The sequence below is a fragment of the Carcharodon carcharias genome, chromosome 1, assembly GCF_017639515.1.
Source record: "Carcharodon carcharias isolate sCarCar2 chromosome 1, sCarCar2.pri, whole genome shotgun sequence".
Lineage (NCBI taxonomy): Eukaryota > Metazoa > Chordata > Chondrichthyes > Lamniformes > Lamnidae > Carcharodon > Carcharodon carcharias.
In genome coordinates, this window is record NC_054467.1 from 96,962,846 (window position 1) to 96,982,488 (window position 19,643).

The 19,643-nt window shown below is 41.7% G+C and overlaps 1 protein-coding gene across 1 annotated transcript in view; it reads left to right on the top strand.

Annotated features, from left to right (window-relative positions):
* Positions 1 to 19,643, top strand: part of fras1 (Fraser extracellular matrix complex subunit 1) — a 398,900-nt gene that overhangs the window by 366,057 nt on the left and 13,200 nt on the right. The window contains exons 66-71 of the mRNA XM_041181003.1: positions 2,198 to 2,412; positions 4,131 to 4,281; positions 4,384 to 4,491; positions 6,324 to 6,483; positions 10,904 to 11,020; positions 12,969 to 13,135. Coding sequence (XP_041036937.1) covers positions 2,198 to 2,412; positions 4,131 to 4,281; positions 4,384 to 4,491; positions 6,324 to 6,483; positions 10,904 to 11,020; positions 12,969 to 13,135 — 918 coding nt within the window. The remainder of the gene's footprint in view (positions 1 to 2,197; positions 2,413 to 4,130; positions 4,282 to 4,383; positions 4,492 to 6,323; positions 6,484 to 10,903; positions 11,021 to 12,968; positions 13,136 to 19,643) is intronic.

A 19,643-nucleotide genomic window follows, 5' to 3' on the forward strand; every position in this document is an offset into this window, starting at 1 on the left:
TATCCTCATGGTCCTTCATAGCCCAAAAGCCAACTTAGTACCAACTCGCCACCCTTTCCCTTATTTCCATGCAATTTCATCTAGCATCCACCTTGGGCAACCCTCAAGAGACATGCTGACATAAAGTGGTGTCTATTTATGGCATCACTATTTAAAAACAACACTTTCAAATAATATGCAACACTAAAATTCCTTCAGCTAATCTCTTATGAAAACAAAAATCTCCATTCTATAACCACTTGAATCTGTCAACCAAACTGCTCACTTAACAGGCACCCTGCTGTGATGTTAGGTTGTAAAATCAGTCATGCCACACAAAACCTACAATGACAACCCTCAGGCTTATGGCAACAGAGTGAAATCGCCAGCTAATACCAACACATTTTTAAAAAATTCAAAATCCATGGAGCTGCCTCAGAGAGATTAAGGAAAGTCATAAAAATCTGATAAAAAAAATAAAATTATTCAGACATTGTCACATGAGGTAGGACATGTTTATTAATTCACACAGAAACAATTTATTAAATTAATAAAGCCTTCATGAAACCTCATCCTGCCCGTGGATGAGGTTCCATGACAAATGCAAAGGCCGCCTGGGCTCATCGCCTGCCCACCAACCTTAAGGTTGGACAGGCAGTCCTGACAAGTGCCTCAATTAGTTGATTAATGGCCTTAATAGGCCTTTGACAGTTCAGCAGGTGCGCAGCCAACTCTGGTGCGCGCCCGCTGGACTGACGATGGGAATGACGCGCGGTGCCGTCGGGACGCACACCTGATCACCACGCATCATTTTACGCATAAATGTGTGGAGCCCACCCCCACATGCTGACCAGAAGATTCTGGCCTATATTATTAAAAAACACCCTCATTGTTAAAAGCCCATTCTATACATTTAAATCCCTTCAAGTATTTAATTTGTTATAAAAACAAACATTTTTATTCATAGATCCACATCAAAGTTTATAATAACTTGGAGCTGCCAATCAAACTGTGGACTTTAGCCTCCACCAATGCCCCCCTGCCCCCTGCACTCCTAGGGGTAGGGGATTTAAGTGATTGACAGCTTAATGGTTCCATGGACCTTAGTCACCTCTTATGCACATTCATGTCTGCTCTTAATCACAAAAGAGTACCTGACCTCTCCAAAGAACTCTTGTTATGTTTAGGCCTTTCTCAGATTAACAAAGCCCATGAGTTGTGTTTCAGAGACCTGAGTGGAGAAAATTGCTTCTGATTGAAGGCAGCTGCACTTTTAAACGTGCTGCTTGCTGACTCTATTTACCACAGATGTGTGAAATATGTCCTGCCTCCATATCCCTGCCCCCCCCACCCCGCCCCACAATCCACCACCTCCCTTCCAGCCCGGGCACAGGGGCGAGATAGATTTGGGTTTCCGCTACCATTTTAGCTACGGCGCAGAACTCATCTGTCTTTATGAAAATACATCCCCTTGTTATTGACTCCAAAGTGCTACTACCATAACCAGTTCCATGTGCAGAACATGGAACGCATGTGTGCAAAAGAGCGCAACAATCTCCCTGAGCTGCCTCAGGGAGAATGAATGGATATGAAAATAATTGAAGAATCGGTTTAAAAATTTACTCAATCATGTTCCCTCGTGTGACTGTGTCATATGAGTTGGGACATGTTTCTAAAGGTGGGAAAATTTATTTATTTACCTTATAAAAGCTTCAGGAAACCTCATCCCGCCCGTGGATGAGGTTTCCTGAAAAACGTGAAGGCCGCTTGGGCTTTTCGCCTGCCCACCAAGCTTAAGGTTGGACGAGCAGCGTTCTTAACTTTAACTCCTCAAAGGCCTTAATAGGCCTATAACATTTTGTTTCAACAAATAAGTTTTTATATAAAATATAGGAATTCTGTGAAATGGGTGAAGTGCAATTTTAGAACAATATCAAACGTTTTACCTTATCTGTGCTATTGATTTACTTGATTTAGTATCCTTTGAATTTTATCCATAATTTGTACATTGATTGTCAAATCAAAATCATTCTAATTCTAGAATTAATTGCACCTTAGAAGTCAGAGAATAAAAAGCAACACTATATCTGTTTTTTAAGCTTTCTGTTTATTCATTTAAAGCAAATATTCCTGCTGTGTTAATACAGAGATGGAATATTTCTGTTATCAGCTCAGCAGGTTATAATAGCCAAAGCATTAAGAAAAGATGTGTTTGCAGATTCTGGATTTCTGGATGATGTCAACTATGATAGCATCACTCTTGGCCCTGGGTATGATCGGCCATTCCAGTTTGACCCAAATGTAAGAGAACCCAAGACCATCCAGCTGTATAAGCACCTCAACCTGAAGAGCTGTATCTGGACATTTGATGCTTACTACGATATGACAGAACTCATTGATGTCTGCGGTGGCTCAGTGACAGCTGACTTCCAGGTGATTAGATACAGAAAAATCTGGTTGCTCATTCTTATTTGAACATGGCCTACAATTACTTGACTGACAATGGTCCAAATTATAAGCAACTTTACTTTGCATCTCTATCAATTAAATGAAAGACTGCTATCACAGCAAAAAAGAAAAGCTCTGTTTTGGTATTTTCCATTATTTTAACGAGAGAAGAAGTTTATATTATTCAGATTCTTATTTTTTAAAAGAGTTTTAAATAACACCTCATGACATTCTTGAAGCAATTTATGGTCAGTTAATTACTTTTGACATGCTGCCATGAAGCTCAACATGGAGGCCTCACGAACAGCAAATCAAATGAATAGTATGTCTGATTTTGATGGTTATAGTTGAGGTTGAGGAAAGAATATTGGCCTAGATTGTTCGCATCTACATAAACAGATAGATGGGACCTTAGGGGAAGGTGGCACCTCAACAATGCAGCATGCCCTTGGTACTGCACTGAAATGTTAATCTAAGTAGTATGCTCAAGACCTGAAGTAAGATTTGAACTCACAATGAGTAACTTTGACCTTGGACGATGGTGTATAGTGGGTCACCCATTATACACTTCCCGCAATATTTGTTTCCATTGGCTTCAATAGGTAATTGAGCTGATATCACTCGTTTTATACTGCCACCCAGGGCTGGATTTTACCATCAGCGAGTGGGGGCGGGGCCCGCTTGTCGACACGTAAAATGACGGGCGGAACTCCCGACATCACCGCGTCCCATTTAAATTTTCAGGAAGGCAGGAGCGCAGCAAAATCAGCTGCGTGCCCGCTGACTTGTCAATGGCCAATTGAGGCCATTGACAGAGCAATTAAAGTAATTAGTGGACCTGCCCGTCCAACCTTAAAGTTGACGGGCAGGCCAGGAGCCCCGGCGTGAACTAGAAAAAGCATGAAACCTCATCCGAGGGCGGGATGAGGTTTCATGTAGGGTTTTAAAAATTTTAATAAATTTTTTTTGGAAATTACAAGCATGTCCCAACTCATGTGACATTGTCACATGAACCCCTGATGCAGCACTTAGCCTCAGGGAGATGAGTGCGCTCTTTCATGCGCATGCTCGAAAGAGCGCACTCTCGATTTTAGGCATTTCCCCACCGCCCGCTCAGGGAGCGCTTAGCACTTTCCTGCAGACGTCACGCTGGGCAGGCCAATTAAGGTAAAATGGCATCACGCCTCCGATCGGGGGTTGGAGGCGCGCCCCCCCATCAACTTCCCCCCCCAATGGGGGTGAAAATTCAGCCCCCAAAGTCATAATCACTCACGCAGTCTTCTAACTCAGAATGGGAATCCTAACAAATGAGGCAAACTTACATTGTGATTGAACTCTATGAAAAAGAGATTATTCCAAACAAAGTTGAAATATTGCTTGTTATATTTGGACTATCTTCTCACTTAAGGCTATTATTAATTAGAGTACCTATTTAGTTTAATTACAGTGTCTTATCAATTCAGGTTTAGATTTAGTGTGGTGATGTGTGCCTTAGTCTGAGTCCACAGTATATGCATAACAATGCCTATGATCTTGAGAGTGAGAGCAGAGAGAGACTTTGAAGAACAGTTTCTTGGAGGGTCAGTGGATTGTGATGGGTTCACAGTGAAGTGGATCATGATAATAGTCTGTGTGACAAAGGATTTAATGGGCCCAAAGATTTTCTCCTGTGTTACATTTCCTTATGTTCTTATAATTGGCAGGTTCGAGATTCCGCCCAGTCATTCCTGACAGTGTCAGTGCCATTGTATGTCTCTTACATTTACGTAACTGCACCAAGAGGCTGGGCTTCACTCGAGCATCACACTGAGATGGAGTTCTCATTCTTTTACGACACAGTTCTATGGAGAACAGGTAAAAAAGATGGTTGAAAAGAAATTGTTTTCTTTTTCTATTTTACATTTTAAAAATTTATCTAATGTAAAGTTTTTCACTTTATCTTCTTACTTAATACAGGCATACAAACTGACAGTGTACTGTCAGCACGACTTCAGATAATACGGATTTATATAAGGGATGATGGTCGCCTTGTCATTGAATTCAAGACCCATGCAAAATTTAGAGGCAAGTAATTTCTTTATGGGCTGAAGGATATTGACAAAGGGGAAAAGCCAGGGTTTACTGAAGGATTAACTGTTAGTTATAGTTTATATCTTACAAGAGAAAATCATTTTTCTATAAATCACTTTTAGAAGAATAACATAATTCATATTCAACTGTTTGTTGGTATAGTCTGTGTTACTATTGAATCCAAAAATGTAACATTACCTTTTGATCTAGTAATAGAAAGAAATAATGGATACTTAGGAATAATCTAATGAGAGATTAGAACACAAATTTCAGCAGTGCTATTCCAAATCCATAATCCATAACCAAATCCAGTGTCTCTCCACCACAGAGAATTTACAGCACAAAAAACTACTACACCAGAATCCTGCTCCGAGACAAGCAGAATTTCTGAATTTTCCTAAACTATAAGAGCAACAGATTTGGGTTTTTTTTTTACTTCAACCTTGATATCTGCTTTTAATCATTTGTAACTATTTTTATCTCTTCAGTTGGTTTTATTTAGTTATTGATTCACTTTGCATCATCTGCTCTGCCAGTTCAGTCATGGTATTGCTGTGTAATTATAGTTATACTATAGGCCTAATGATGGGTTGATACTGCAAATTTGTCAAGAAAAAATGTTGTCCTTTGGTATGAGGTTCTAGGTGGTGTTTCTTCAGGAAAACCATCAGGTTTGGGGAGGTCCTAGGCAGGAAAGGTTTCCACTAACTGCCCTCAAAAATGGTCACAATTTTCTTCTGCTCATTTCGGGTGGACCACAGTATCTTCCACCTGCCTAGCCAACCACATCTAAATCATTGGCAAGTAGGCATGGCATATGGATTTTTCTCCGCATAAATGCTCCTCTGCCTCCAATAAACAACCACATCTCCAGTGGGACGCAAGCATGCATGGTGTTACTGTCCATTTGTTTCTTACCACAATTTGGTGTACTACTGCCTCCCAGCCCTCCACAGTACAGAAACTTCCCAAGAACCCTACCCATGCATTTGTCTTTGCTGTTGAGAAACCTTGCTGACTGGCTCCTTGAAACTGCTGCAGTGAGTGCACCACTAAAGGAGCACAGCATATCCAATCCCATAGAGGTGGACTCTGACTGAAGACTGACATTAACACTGAAATACTCAATTGACCCAGGTGCAGAAAAATAGGACTGAGTCACAGCAGGTTCAGACCAACGGGCAGATGCCTTGCTTCAACCAGCTCGGGTAGCAATCCTGTCATGAAGAAAGTTCACCCTTCTGTGTTATGTATAACACAGTAAAGTAGGCATTGATTGTTTTCAGTAAATATTTCCTTTGTATCACATTTTACTTTCAAGGCTTGTTAAAGTACTCTGAGCATAGCACCCACAGCATTTCCTAATTTGGATAGAGCAAACATTGGCATGAAACCGTGTCAGTGTTCTGAATCTAGGCTTTTCATCTAGGCTTCAAAGCTGGCCCCAAGGCTGATTATAATCAATGAACTCTCTTCTTAAAAAATAAGTTCCTCCCGCCTCCAAAGTGGAAAATAGGCAGCCAAATGGAGAAAGGCAAGTTGATTGTTGTTGCACTTTCAAAAAATTGGAAAGATTACAATAGGTAGAACAGGATTTGAATTGTAAAGGATGAAGTGTGAAGGTAAAGTTGAAAATATACTCCAGATTGTGTTGAGTTAGCAAATATCAGATGATTCTGTATCACTATCCACTGACCGTGTTAGTATTGCGGATGTAAGTTACTAATGATAGAGAACAAAATAAAGTGTATCCAATCATGGCATCAAACTGCTGTTCTGAGCAGAGAGAGAAGAAGCCTGAACCTTGTACATGTGTCCCTCTCCAGGTCACTTTGTGATGGATCACCACACACTGCCAGGGCAGAAGTCCCAAATTGTAGCTCCTGATCATTTAGGGGGCATTGAATTTGACCTGCAGTTGCTCTGGAGTGCTCAGACATTTGATTCCCCATATCAACTATGGCGTGCAACTAGTTCCTACAACAGGTAAAGTAAAAAGCTATCTTCCTTGCTGACCTAGTGCTTTTTAAGGAATGCTACAATGTAAAAGTAGATTTTAAACTTGTTAGTGTTTTAGATATGAATACAGACTGCTGTTTTATTCTGAACTGCCAGCTGCCACATTTTGAAAAAAACCTAGAATCTAATCTAACTTTTTCACTGTGATAGTGAGATGCAGATGATACAAAGATAGGTGGAGGGACAGGTAGTATTGAGGAGGCAGGGAGGCTGCAGAAGTATTTGGACAGGTTAGGAGAATGGGCAAAGAATTGGCAGATGGAATACAACGTGGGGAAATGTGAGGTCATGCACTTTGCTAGGAAGAATAGAGGCATAGACTATTTTCTAAATGGGGAGAGAATTCAGAAATCTGGATTGCAATGGGACTTGGGAGTCCTAGTCCAGGATTCTCTTAAGGTTAACTTGCAGGTTGAGTCGGTAGTTAGGAAGGCAAATGCAATGTTGGCATTTATTTTGAGAGGGCTAGAATATAAAAGCAGGGATGTACTACTGAGGCTTTATAAGGCTGTGGTCAGACCACATTTAGAAGATTGTGAGCAATTTTGGGCCCCGTATCTCAGGAAGGATGTTCTGGCCCTGGAGAGGGTTCAGAGGAGGTTCACGAGAGCGATCCCAGGATTGAAAAGCTTAACATATGAGGAACGTTTGAGAACTCTGGGTCTATACTCAATGGGGATTAGAAGGATAAGGGGGGATTTGATTGAAACTTACAGAATATTGAAAAACCTGGATAGAGTGGATGTGGGGAAGATGTTTCCATTAGGATGAGAGACTAGGACCCGAGGGCACAGCCTCAGAGTAAAGGGAAGACCTTTTAGAACAGAGATGAGGAGAAACTTCTTTAGCCTGAGAGTGGTAAATCTATGGAATTCATTGCCACAGAGGGCTGTGGAGGCCAGGTCATTGAGTGTACTTAAGACTGAGATAGATAGGTTCTTGATTGTTAAGCGGATCAAAGGTTACGGGGCAAAGGCGGGAGAATGGGGTTGAGAAACTTATCAGCCATGATTGAATGGCTGAACGGAGCAGACTTGATGGGCCGAATGGCCTAATTTCTGCTCCTACGTCTTATGGTCTATGCTTTGCATGTTCATACTGTTTGTTCTGGGAAGGATGACAGTGCCAATTTTTTTTAACTTTTACTTACATCAATTTCAGTACCTGTAATGCAGCATTCTGTACCTGTATGTAAAACCTTTCATTGAGCTTTGATTCATACAAAAAATAAACATCTGATTTGCTTAGGGGCCTAAATTCTCTTTTTAAAAAATGTTTGCACAGCCACAAAGAACACTGTCTATCCAGAATGCATTGTGTGGAGGAGAGACAACCAGCGCTAATTTCCAGTGGGGTCCCTCATTCATTCATTGTACCTTGGGGAGAAGATCTGCAGAAATCTGGGGAGGAAAAGCATAAAGACTGTTTACAGTGTTTCTCCAGTGTTTCCACGGATTTTCCCTCAAACTTATGGTGGACGATCCATAGAATCCCTGTGGGAATTCAGCCCCAGTTATTGTGTAAGGCAGCCTTCATAAAGGCCGTAATTCTCCACCAAACAGCAGCATGCAGATTAAATATTCAACAAAAGATCTGATTTAAGCTATTGAGATTTTATATATAAAATAAAGTTCCCTTTTGTTTGATGTGTTCCTAAGGTTTATCTATTTACTTTGAAAATTAAATTCTCTCATGCTGGGGGGTGGGGGAAACACAGGAGTCCCATTTTGAGACACATCCCAGAGAGTAATTAATCCATTTGTCAAAACCAGAACATGTTTATCATGCATTATGATAGGCACTGATATTCTTCAATTAAGCAGTTGCCTTTCAACATGAGGTGGCAAGTGTAAAAGGAGACAATGTGATTAGCTACAAAATGTTTCCTTGTTCTTGGTGGATGTAGTTTTAATGCAGGATTTGTCAGATTCATTGATGGATTCTGATTTTGAAAGAATTGAGACCATTTCAGATAAGGCAATCTGTGAAATCAGTGGGATAGGAATATTTACGTTCATATAAGCCTAGAAATTTCTGTCAGCTATATTGGTGGACCAATGTGTAATGTGGTTGTAATTCTTTGTTAAACTGGGGAAAAAGCAATGTTATACAAATGCAACATTCTTCTGATAATATCATCACAAGTCATTTTTAGACTTTAATGCTGTGTCACATTGGAAGGTGTCAAAATGCCCCAAGCAATGAGTAACTTTTGAAGTGCAGTGACTGGGATTATGTAGGGAAATTATAGTGGGTGGTAAAAACTGGGCAATGTAGTAGATAGTAAGAACTGGGCAACTCATACGATTTAGGTTAAAAAAAGACAACAAGGCTAGCACCTCCATGAACCTAGGACTAGCAGGAACATTTTCCTCTTGCAAGCAACAAGATCTTATATGGTTAAGATTCCGAATTAATATCCAAAAATTGAGTCTGTTTTAACATAAAAACATAGAAACTAGGAGCAGGAGTAGGCCATTCGGCCTTTCGAGCCTGCTCCGCCATTCATTATGATCATGGTTGATCATCCAACTCAATATCCTGCTCCCACTTTCTCCCCATACCTTTTGATCCCTTTCACTCCAAAACCAATATCTAACTCCTTCTTGAAAGCATACAATGTTTTGGTCTCAACTACTTTCTGTGGTAACGAATTCCACAGGTTCACCACTCTGTGAGTGAAGAAATTTCTCCTCATCTCAGTCCTAAATGGTCTACCCCATATCCTTAGACTGTGACCTCTGGTTCTGGACTCCCCCACCATCGGGAACATCCTTCCTGCATCTACCCTGTCTAGTCTGTTAGAACTTTATAGGTTTCTATGAGATCCCCCGTCATTCTTCTGAACTCCAACGAATATAATCCTAATCGACTCAATCTCTCCTTATATGTCAGTCCTGCCATCCCAGGAATCAGTCAGGTAAATCTTCGCTGCACTCTCTCTATAGAAAGCACATCCCTCCTCAGATAAGGAGACCAAAACTGCACACAATATTCTAGGTGTGGTCTCACCAACAATTGCAGCAAGGCATCCCTGTTCCTGTACTTGGATCCTCTGGCTATGAAGGCCAACATACCATTTGCCTTCTTTATCGCCTGCTACTCCTACATGTTTGCCTTCAGCGACTGGCATGCAAGGACTCCCAGGTCTCGCCGCACATTCCCCTCTCTCAATTTATAGCCATTCAGATAATAATCTGCCTTCCTGTTTTTCTACCAAAATGGATAATCTCACATTTATCCACATTATACTGCATCTGCCATGCATTTGCCCACTCACTCAGCTTGTCCAAATCACACTGAAGCATCTCTGCGTCCTCCTCACAGCTCACCCTCCCACCCAGCTTTGTGTCATCTGCAAATTTGGAGATATTACATTTAATTCCCTCATCTAAATCATTAATATATATTGTGAATAACTGGGGTCCCAGCACCGATCTCTGTGGTACCCCACTAGTCACTGCCTGCCATTCGGAAAAAGACCCGTTTATTCCTACTCTTTGTTTCCTGTCTGCCAACCAGTTTTCTATCCATCTCTATACACTACCCCAAATCCTATGTGCTTTAATTTTACACATCAATCTCTTATGTGGGACTTGGTTGAAAGCCTTCTGAAAGTCCAAATAAACCACATCCACTGGCTCCCCCTTATCAAGTCTACTAATTACATCCTCGAAAAATTCCAGTAGATTTGTCAAGCATGATTTCCCTTTCATAAATCCATGCTGACTCTGTCTGATTCTGCCACTGTTTTCACGTGCTCAGCTATTAAATCTTTTATAATGGACTCTAGAATTTTCCCCACTGCCGACATCAGGTTGACTGGTCTATAATTCCCAGTTTTCTCTTTGCCTCCCTTTTTAAATAGTGGGGTTACATTAGCTACCCTCCAATCTGTAGGATTGTATTGTTAAGTCTAGAATGTGGATAACCTTGAATTCTGTTGAGCACATTTAGAAAGCTAACAACTTGGGATTTAGATCTGTCAAAGGGGGACAAACATGTTGGACTTTTCTGCCTTGTATAGAATTGCTAAAAATTCTTATATCTTTAATTGTCACAGTTCTTTGTCATTACTGACTATTTCTGTGTGATTTTTTAGCCTGTCAGAATTTGAAACTGAGTAAGTACATTTCTCAGCAAACTACCATTTATGACATTCTATTTTTAAAAAGTCTTTTGAATCCAAGAAGATATTTACAGCTATTGAAGGTTTCATCAAGCAAATGTTAATTCAGTGCATTTTTATTAATTGTATTAGGTTAAATAGGATATAGTGGGATATCTGTAGACTTGAATCAGCTCATTTTGGGATATATGATATACCAGCAGCTTTTTAAAGAATTTGCAGGATGATTTTTTTATGATGTTCTTTTCTCCTCCACAGAAAAGATTATTCAGGAGAATATACAATCTTTATGATACCCTGCACAGTACAACCCACACAACCTTGGATCGACCCTGGAGATAAGCCATTGGCCTGTACTGCACATGCTCCTGAAAAGTATGAAAATATTATAATTCCATTACACAAATATTTCTTCAACTTCAGCACAAAATATCCAAAATCCAGCTTTTTTTCCATTTTTTTTTGTGTCACGGGAAATTGCTTTGTGTTGTTTTATCATTAAACACACATAACATTAGAGATATAATAAGCTCAAAATTATCTGAGGGGTTCAGATTGCTCAGTAGGTTGCAGAAGCAAAACTGGAGTTAAATTTACAACTTTCTTCACACTACCTTTTCCAGCCTTGTGATCACTGAACCATCTGTAATATGCCAATGATAACGAAAAGAGCTAAAATTACAGGATTTAAGACTGCAAGAGACACGTATGTCATCACCACTGCCAAATATCATGCTGTCCCATGTTTTATAGGAAAGGAAATCACCTGTGTAACTTGTATTACCTGAAGAAAGGCCTTCAAAATACATGCAATAGGATATATCTCCTGACCCAGCAACATTACCAGTTATATGTCCCAGATAAATAAGTTGGGCCTTATTTAGTTTAATATCCTAGATTTGAGTTTTGCAAAGCCAGCTTATGTGCAAAAAAGCATGGATTTATCAGCAATCGAAAAAAAATAACCAAAGCAAATTGTATTAATCAAATGGCCAGAAAAAATTGAAGTATTTAGCTTTATTTGACAAAGTTATTATTCACACATTGTTAGCTGTCTTATACCTATTGGTCCTGAATTTACTGAGCTTTTCTGGCGAGGTAGGGGCTCGGAGTACTCCACCAGCAATTTTATGGATGAATTCTGGGATGGGACCTGTTTCCATCATATTTCTGCAAAGTTTGTAGTTTCCATCCCAGATTTGGGTTTTCCATGGGCAGGATTTTTGGGTCGTCGGGCAAGCATGCCCAGGAGCAGCTGGGAAACGGCCTGCCGCCCGCGATCGGCCGCCAACCGTGATTTCACGCTGGCTGGCCAGTTGACGGTCAGCCAGTGTGAAAGGTGCACTGAGAAGCTCAGCACTGCCAGGGTGTGGGCGGGTGGCAGGCGAGCGCAAAAGTCTGTGCATGCGCGGGGGAGAGCGCAATGAAAGTGCCCTGAAGGCAGGGAGCTGAAGAATTTTAAATGAAAAGATAAAGATTTTAAAAATCAGAAAAAATTGTCCCCATGTAGGATTCACTCACATGAACAGAAACATGATAAAAATTATGTTGAAACATTTTTTTTTTAATTAATGTCGGAAACCTCATCCCGCCTGTGGATGAGGTTTTCTTAAAAAAACAAATACCCACCTAGCTGATTCATCCGCCCACCAACTGTAATGTTGGATGGCCAGTGAAAAATAGCAGTTAATTAATACTTTAATGGCCTTACTAGGCCTCTTAATTGTCAGCAGGCACGCTGCCGACACTCGTGCACGCCCACCAACCGAAATATCACACAAGTGTGTGTTGACATCGGGACGCTCGCCCAATGTCATTGTGTACTGTTCCGCACTCAGGCGTGTCAGGCATGTGCCCGCACACCAAGCAGAAAATCCTGCACCACGTGTATTTCTCAATGCTACATGGAATGCAGAGTTGACGTCACCCGCGTTGGCATTGAACAGAGCCAGGGTTGGGCAAATCTTCTGGAGCTCCCCCTCTGGGGGACTGGGCAGATCACCCCTTTAGGCCCTGCACTTCCAATTCCCACCTGGAATTTAAATTGACCCTTAATTGTTCTTAAGTCATTATTTCAAAGCATTATTTCATTAATATAGCAGTGTCTGTTCAATGCCAGTGTAATAACCATTGTGAAAGATGAGAGATAAAGTACATTTATCAAGAAATAATTGCAATATGATTTCCAGTTTTTAAGAAATTTGTTTTTGTAACTGTGGTTGCTGCTTACATTTATAGCAGAGAACATTTAATATAAATGTTAAGTAACTGTCTTCTGAGATAGTATAAGTACATTGACTTTGTGTTTTTTTTTTCTGACTAGGTTCCTCGTCCCTATTGCCTTTCAACAGACAAATCGCCCAGTTCCAGTTGTCTATTCGCTCAATACAGAGTTTCATCTTTGTAATAATGAGAAGGTTTTTATGATGGATCCGTCTGAAACAGAGATGTCCCTGGCTGAAATGGATTATAAAGGAGCCTTTTCCATGGGTATACGCTTTTTAAACTCATTATGAAATACAGCCTAACCTTTTTAATAATAGGTTCAATTATTACAAATCTCTCATTTCCAATTGTTTTGGCGGCCCTGTTTGAAACACTAGCTGCTTGTTTCACAAACAGCATTTGTTGTTTAAAAAAATGCACCTAGTATCATTCACCCTAGACTTTTCGGCACAGCTGGTGGTGGGATTTTGGCTTTGTGTGATTGTATAAAATCTGCTGAAGCAATTCGGATGCCTGTTTTACATCTCTCCTGATCCTTGTTTCCATACACTTCCACACTGATTTTCTAGCACCTGCTTTAGACAAGATCAGGATTACTCTCTCCACCTCCCTGTGTAAGAGTTCAGTGTGTTATAAATATTTTTCAGATATTGCTTTTACTGCTTTATTTTTAATGGACGCGACCACCTACGTCTGTCAATCAGCTGTCATCATCTCACCATCCTGACAAACCTAAAAATAACTCATGCAAATCTCGTTTCTAGATATGTTAAATGCCACAGGCTGAATTTTATTGGGGTGCGGATAGCACGGCCCCTCTCCCAGAAACCACGTCGGGGTGGAGCCAACAAGCTCCACGCCAACCAGCCCTGCATCAATAAAGCCCTTCGGGACTCATTAACAAGGGCTGACTAGGACTTCCGCCCCTCAGTGGTCCCACACTCTGGAGTTGCTGGCCAATTGGATTGGCTGGCAGCTCCATCAGTCCTGGCAGCGCCAGAAGGCATCAGTGACAGCTGCCGGGACTACAGGTTTGGAATGGGGCCCAAGGTCTAGGAACCCCGGAGTACGTAAGTCCGGATTCTTGTGCCGGGAGGGTTTGGGATCATTAGGGAGGTGGGCAGTAGTGGGGAGGGGTTAAGCTTAAGAGGGGGGGAATGGGTAAGAAGGAAAGGAGGCTTCTCTGTGAATGGCAAAGGGCAACCCCTGAAGAGCGATCCCTCCCTTCCTTCCCGCCCTTTGACCATTTCAGGTTAAAAATCAGGCTTCCCACTCCTGCTCTGCTGCCCGCACCAAATGCATTATGGCACAGGTAGTATATTATTTGGGTCAATCGGCTTGGTAACAATTGCTCATTTTAATATGGCAGGTGGGCTGCTGATTTGGGCACCCCCCATATTAAGGGAATGAGCTCTGGGGTGGGTGGGAAGGTGGTGGGATGGGCGGCCACCCTATTGTATGTGACACTTCCACAGGAAACATGCCCATTGGGGGCATGTAAAATTCAGCCATGTGTGTTTAACTGAATTTCATATGGGGCAGGATTTTGAGATCATGGGCGGGAGCAGCAGGTGGGCCCAGGAGCAGCCAGGAAATGGCCCGCCATCCGCGATTGGCCCCCAACCCCCATGATTTCATGCTGGCTGGCCAATTAACAGTTAGCCAGTGCGAAACACTGAAATGCTCAGTACTGCTCGGGTGGGAGCAGAAGGAGGGCGAACGCTGAAGTCAGCGTGGGCACAGGGGAGCGCACAATGAAAGCTCCCCAAAGGCAGGGAGCTGCCTCAGAGCTGAAGAATTTTAAACCCTTATATAAAGATTTTAAAATCACGGAAAAAATTTGCAGCCCATAAGAACCATTCACCTAAACATGTTGACGATAAAAATTCTGCCCAAATGTTTTTATTTATTTTTAAAATTATCGGAATCCTCATCCCACCCTTGGATTCCTCAAAAATCCAAAGGCCACCTGGCCAATTCGCCTGCCCGCCAATCGTAACATTAGATGGACAGCAAAAAATAGCAGTTAATTTATTGATTAATGGCCTTAATAGGCCTCTTAATTGTCAGTGGGCACACTGCCGACTCTCACATGCGCCTGCCAAATGAAATATCGTGTGAGTGCATGATGAAGTTGGGACGCTCACCCAACGTCATTGCGCACTATTTCACGCTCAGATGTGTCGGGCGTGCCGAGCGGAAACTCTTGCCCATGATGTCAGAAAAGATGCATAATGGGCGTCTGATCCAACGTCACTTCTCTTACAGTATGGGACCTGTTTCCACAAAGTCAAAATTATCCTCCCCTCTGCCAACCCTGTGCCAAGCGAATCATTTCCTCCATTTTGCGAATTTGTATGAAATAATTTTCAGAAAGCAATAATTTTTCAATATTTTGCCTAAGGCAAAAAACTCTCATTTTTCATTTGTTAAAAATAGATTTTATTCTATTTTTGTCATTTGAGTCAAGAATAGAAATGAGGATTAGGTTGTGGAAAGGAATGGAACTTAGCAGTAATGACTAAGTGTTGATATCAGCACATTGGAACACAGGAGGAAGCTCTCAATTTGAGAGCTGATGCTCTGATAGGGCACTCCCAGCGAGGGCCACACCTTGCCTGGAGAGCTGGCTGGAAAATTAATTGTCTGCAGCTCTTTAATTCTGCCCATTAATATAAAATAACAGAAAACTAGGGGTTGGAGGCCTATGGTATCCTGATCAGCACTCATTTCAATTGCCTTAATCATTCAAAACCTGCCCAATTGTGCATATCACAACATAAAATGAATGGAGAAGTAAAATACTGCATTTATGATTATTGATGGTGTCAAGACAATAGTCGGGTAGAGAATAAGAGCTCCTACAACCATGGTAGGAGGGGGGTTCGTAGAGTAACTACTGAGGTCACTCAGCTGCCTTTTTACTACATGGTAATGTCCGAATACTGCAATGGGATATGTTCATAAAGTTCTCAGTAACCTTGGAATAAAATCTGCCATAAACATCAGCCATAATATATCTTGAGTGCTGCCTTTGTGAACGTTCTCTTCCTGTGAGCTTTATTCCTTTCTAATTGGTTATTTTGGAGGAGGTGATGGCATCGTGGTATTGTCACTGGACTGGTCATCCAGAGACCCAGGGTAATGCTCTGGGGATCTGGGTTCAAATCCCATCATGGCAGATGGTGCAATTTGAATTCACTAAATACCTGGAATTAAAAGTCTAATGATGACCATGAAACCATTGTGGATTGTTGTAAAAACCCATCTGGTTCACTCATGTCCTTTAGAGAAGTCATTCTGCTATCCTTATCTGGTCTGGCCTACATGTGACTCCAGACCCATAGCAATGTGGTTCACTCTTTTTAAAAAAAAAAATGAATAAGGGCAATTAGGGATGGGCAATAAATGCTGGCCTAGCCAGCGATGCCCACATCCCATGGATGAATAAAAAACAAAATTCTACTTTTATTGAAGTATTAGCCTGGATTATGTGCTCACGTGTCTGGAGTGGGACTTCAACCCATGATCTTCTGACATGGGGGCTTAGTGGCTACACACTGAGCTAAAGCTAACAACTATCGTGCTTGCAGAACTTTTTTCCACTGTCACATTCCAGCAAAACATTCTGTACAGGTCCATTCCAACACATAATTCTCCAACATAGAGTTGCCATGATATGCACTCAGCCCATTATGAATTCCAAAAAGTGAAATATATGAGAAAAGGAACATTTAAAAAAAAGTAAAAGCTTACTGATAACTTTGCTCCAAAAACACCCTTCCAGCTCCAGAAATAACTTTCCCTTCCCAAAGAAGAACAGTGTGCTCATTTGAATCTGAGTTGCCTTGGTTCCAATACAGAATTAGTATTCAGCATCAGCAGTTCTACGACACCATCCCTGCAACCTTCCCTCCCTGGACTACAATTCACTTGAAGTCATTTTAGCTTTCCAGATTTCCTGAAGCCATGATGTATTCATTGCTCCCTGAGAAAGGAGAATGTGCATGTATGTGGCTGCAAAATTTGGATCTGTAGCAACATTGGAGATGATACAATGGAAGCCAAAGGCCCTCCAAGTGGAGCCCACTGTAGCTCCTTTCCTGCTGGCCCGGATGCAGCTCCTCATGCTTGGTGACTCACCACATACGGATCCAACTTTACACTATCCTCCAAGGTACATGCATTGCCAGTATCTGAGCGCGTGGCTGTGAGTGCCTGATCAAATGACGGGGCTTCTTCATCAGTGCTATACTGTTGCTCCCTCTCCTGCTACTGAGTGGGTTATAGCTGTGCAGGCAGTCCTTGGGTACCTGAAAGCAGGAACTCAAAAGAAAAGGTTGGGGTCAGGGAAGGTTATTGTTTCGTTGGGAAGCAAGAGGTCCATGTGGTCACATCATCTGCAGCTTGCCCATCATGCCAGATAGCAGGACAGGGGTGAGCTGGGAGTTGACAAAGGCATAGGCAGGAATGTACCTTCATCCTCAATGTTCTCAGCAATACCAGATGTCACAAGTTCTGTTGCAGCCAGTCCCGTGATGCAGAGAGCCATCTTCTCCGTAGGGCTCTTGAGATGCTGATATACTTGCAGCTCATCAGTTCTGCTTTGCTCCCTTCTATTGTGTGCTACCTTGACCTGTAAGCAAAAGAACAAAAGGTCAATGATTGCAGTGTACTGTGTTTGAGTGATGTGCCTGCCATAGCTGAATAGCTGGAGGTATGTGAATTGGCAGGAGCTAGGTGTGAGGCTGTCATCGTTGGGGAGTGTGTGAGGATGCGGTGGAGTGTCTGGATGTTAGGCATGAGTCCTGGGTGCCAGGGAGTGCTGCTAGGTGAGTGATGGGAGTGTGGCTAGTATATTCAAGACAGAGGTCAATAGATTTTTGGGTACTAAGGGAATTAAGAGATATGGGAATAATCTGGGAAAGTGGAGTTGAGGTAGAAGATCAGCCGTGATCTAGTTGCGTGTTGACAAGCCCCCGGGTCCTGATGGATTTCATCCTAGGGTCTTAAACAAAGATAGTGAGATATTTGGTGTGTTGGTTTTAATTTTCCAAAATTCACTAGGTTTGAGGAAGATTCCATTAGATTGGAAAATAGCTAATGTAATTCCTTTATTCGAAAAGGGAGGGAAAAGTGGGAAACTATAAACCAATTAGCTTAACATCTACAATGGGGAAAATGTTAGAAGCTATTATTAGAGACGTTATAACAGGGCACTTAGATAAATTCAAGGTAATCAGGCAGAGTCAACATGGTTTTGTGAAAGGGAAATCATGTTTAACCAATTTATTGAAATTCTTTGAAAAAGTAACAGGTGCTGTAGATAAAGGTGGATGTACTGTACTTAGATTTCCAGAAGGAATTTGATAAGGTGCCTCGTCAAAGGTTATTGCGGAAAATAAAAGCTCATTGTGCAAGGGATATCATAACAGCATGGATAGAAGATTGGGTATCTAACAGGAAACAGACAGTAGGCATAAATAGGTCATTTTCTGGTTGGCGGGATGAGACGCGTAGTGTGCAACATGGATCAGTGATGGGGCCTCAACTCTTTACAAATTATATAAATGATTTGGATGAAGAGACTGACGGTATGGTTGCTAAATTGCTGATGACACAAAGATAGGAAAGTAAGTTGAGAGGAGGACATAAGGAGGCTACAAAAGGATATAGGTAGGTTAAGTGAGTGGGCAAAGACCTGGCAAATGGAGTATAATGTGGGAAAATGTGAGATTGTCCATTTTGGCAGGTTGAATAAAAAGAAGTATATTATTTAAATGGTGAGAGATTGCAGGACTCTGAGATGCAGAGGGGTCTGGGTGTCCTAATGCATGAATTGCAAAAGGCTAGTATGCAGGTACAGCAAGTAATTGTCAAAGCTAATAGAATGTTATAGTTTATTGCAAGGCTAATTGAATACAAGAGTAGGGAGGTTATGCTTCAGTTTTGCAGGGCACTGGTGAGGCCACATCTGGAGTACGGTGTACAGTATTGGTCTCCTTATTTAAGGAAAGATGTAAAGGCATTGGAAGCAGCTCAGAGAAGGTTTACCAGACTAATACCTGGAATGGGTGGGTTGTCTTATGAGGAAAGGTTGGATAGACTAGGCTTGTATCCACTGGAGTTTAGAAGAGTAAAGGCGACTTGATTGAAACATATAAGATCCTGAGGAGTCTTGACAGGGTGGATGTGGAGAATCTAGAACTAGGGACCACTGTTTAAGAATAAGCCAGCGATAAGGAAAAATATTTTCTCTGAGGGTTGTGAGATGGAATTCTCTTTCTCAAAAGGTTGCTGAATATCATTAAGGCAGAGGTTGTTAGATTCTTGATAAGCATGGGGTGAAAGGTTATCAGGTGTAGGCAGGAATGTGAAGTTGAGTTAACATTAGATCAGCCATCATCTTATTGAATGGCAAAGCAGGCTTGAGGGGCCGAGTGGCCTACGCCTGCCCCTAATTCGTATGTTTGTACGTATGGTAGAGCAGTCTCAAAGGGCCAAATGGTATAATCCAGCTCTTATTTCTTATGTTCTTTTGATACATTGAGCAGCATGAGAAGTTGGTGTTACAGTAGGTAGGAGATGTCATGAGATGATGTGTGCACTGACCTTGATCAGGCATGTAAGGTCATTAGCCATCTTGTGCCACTGTTATCGGTTCCCAGTCCTTTCTGAGGGTTGTCCTTGAGGACCTTCTGGTGACCAACCCCCTCTTCCCCCCTGAAGAATCGTGGTCCTTCTTTCTGTTCATCCCCATGACTGAGGCCTC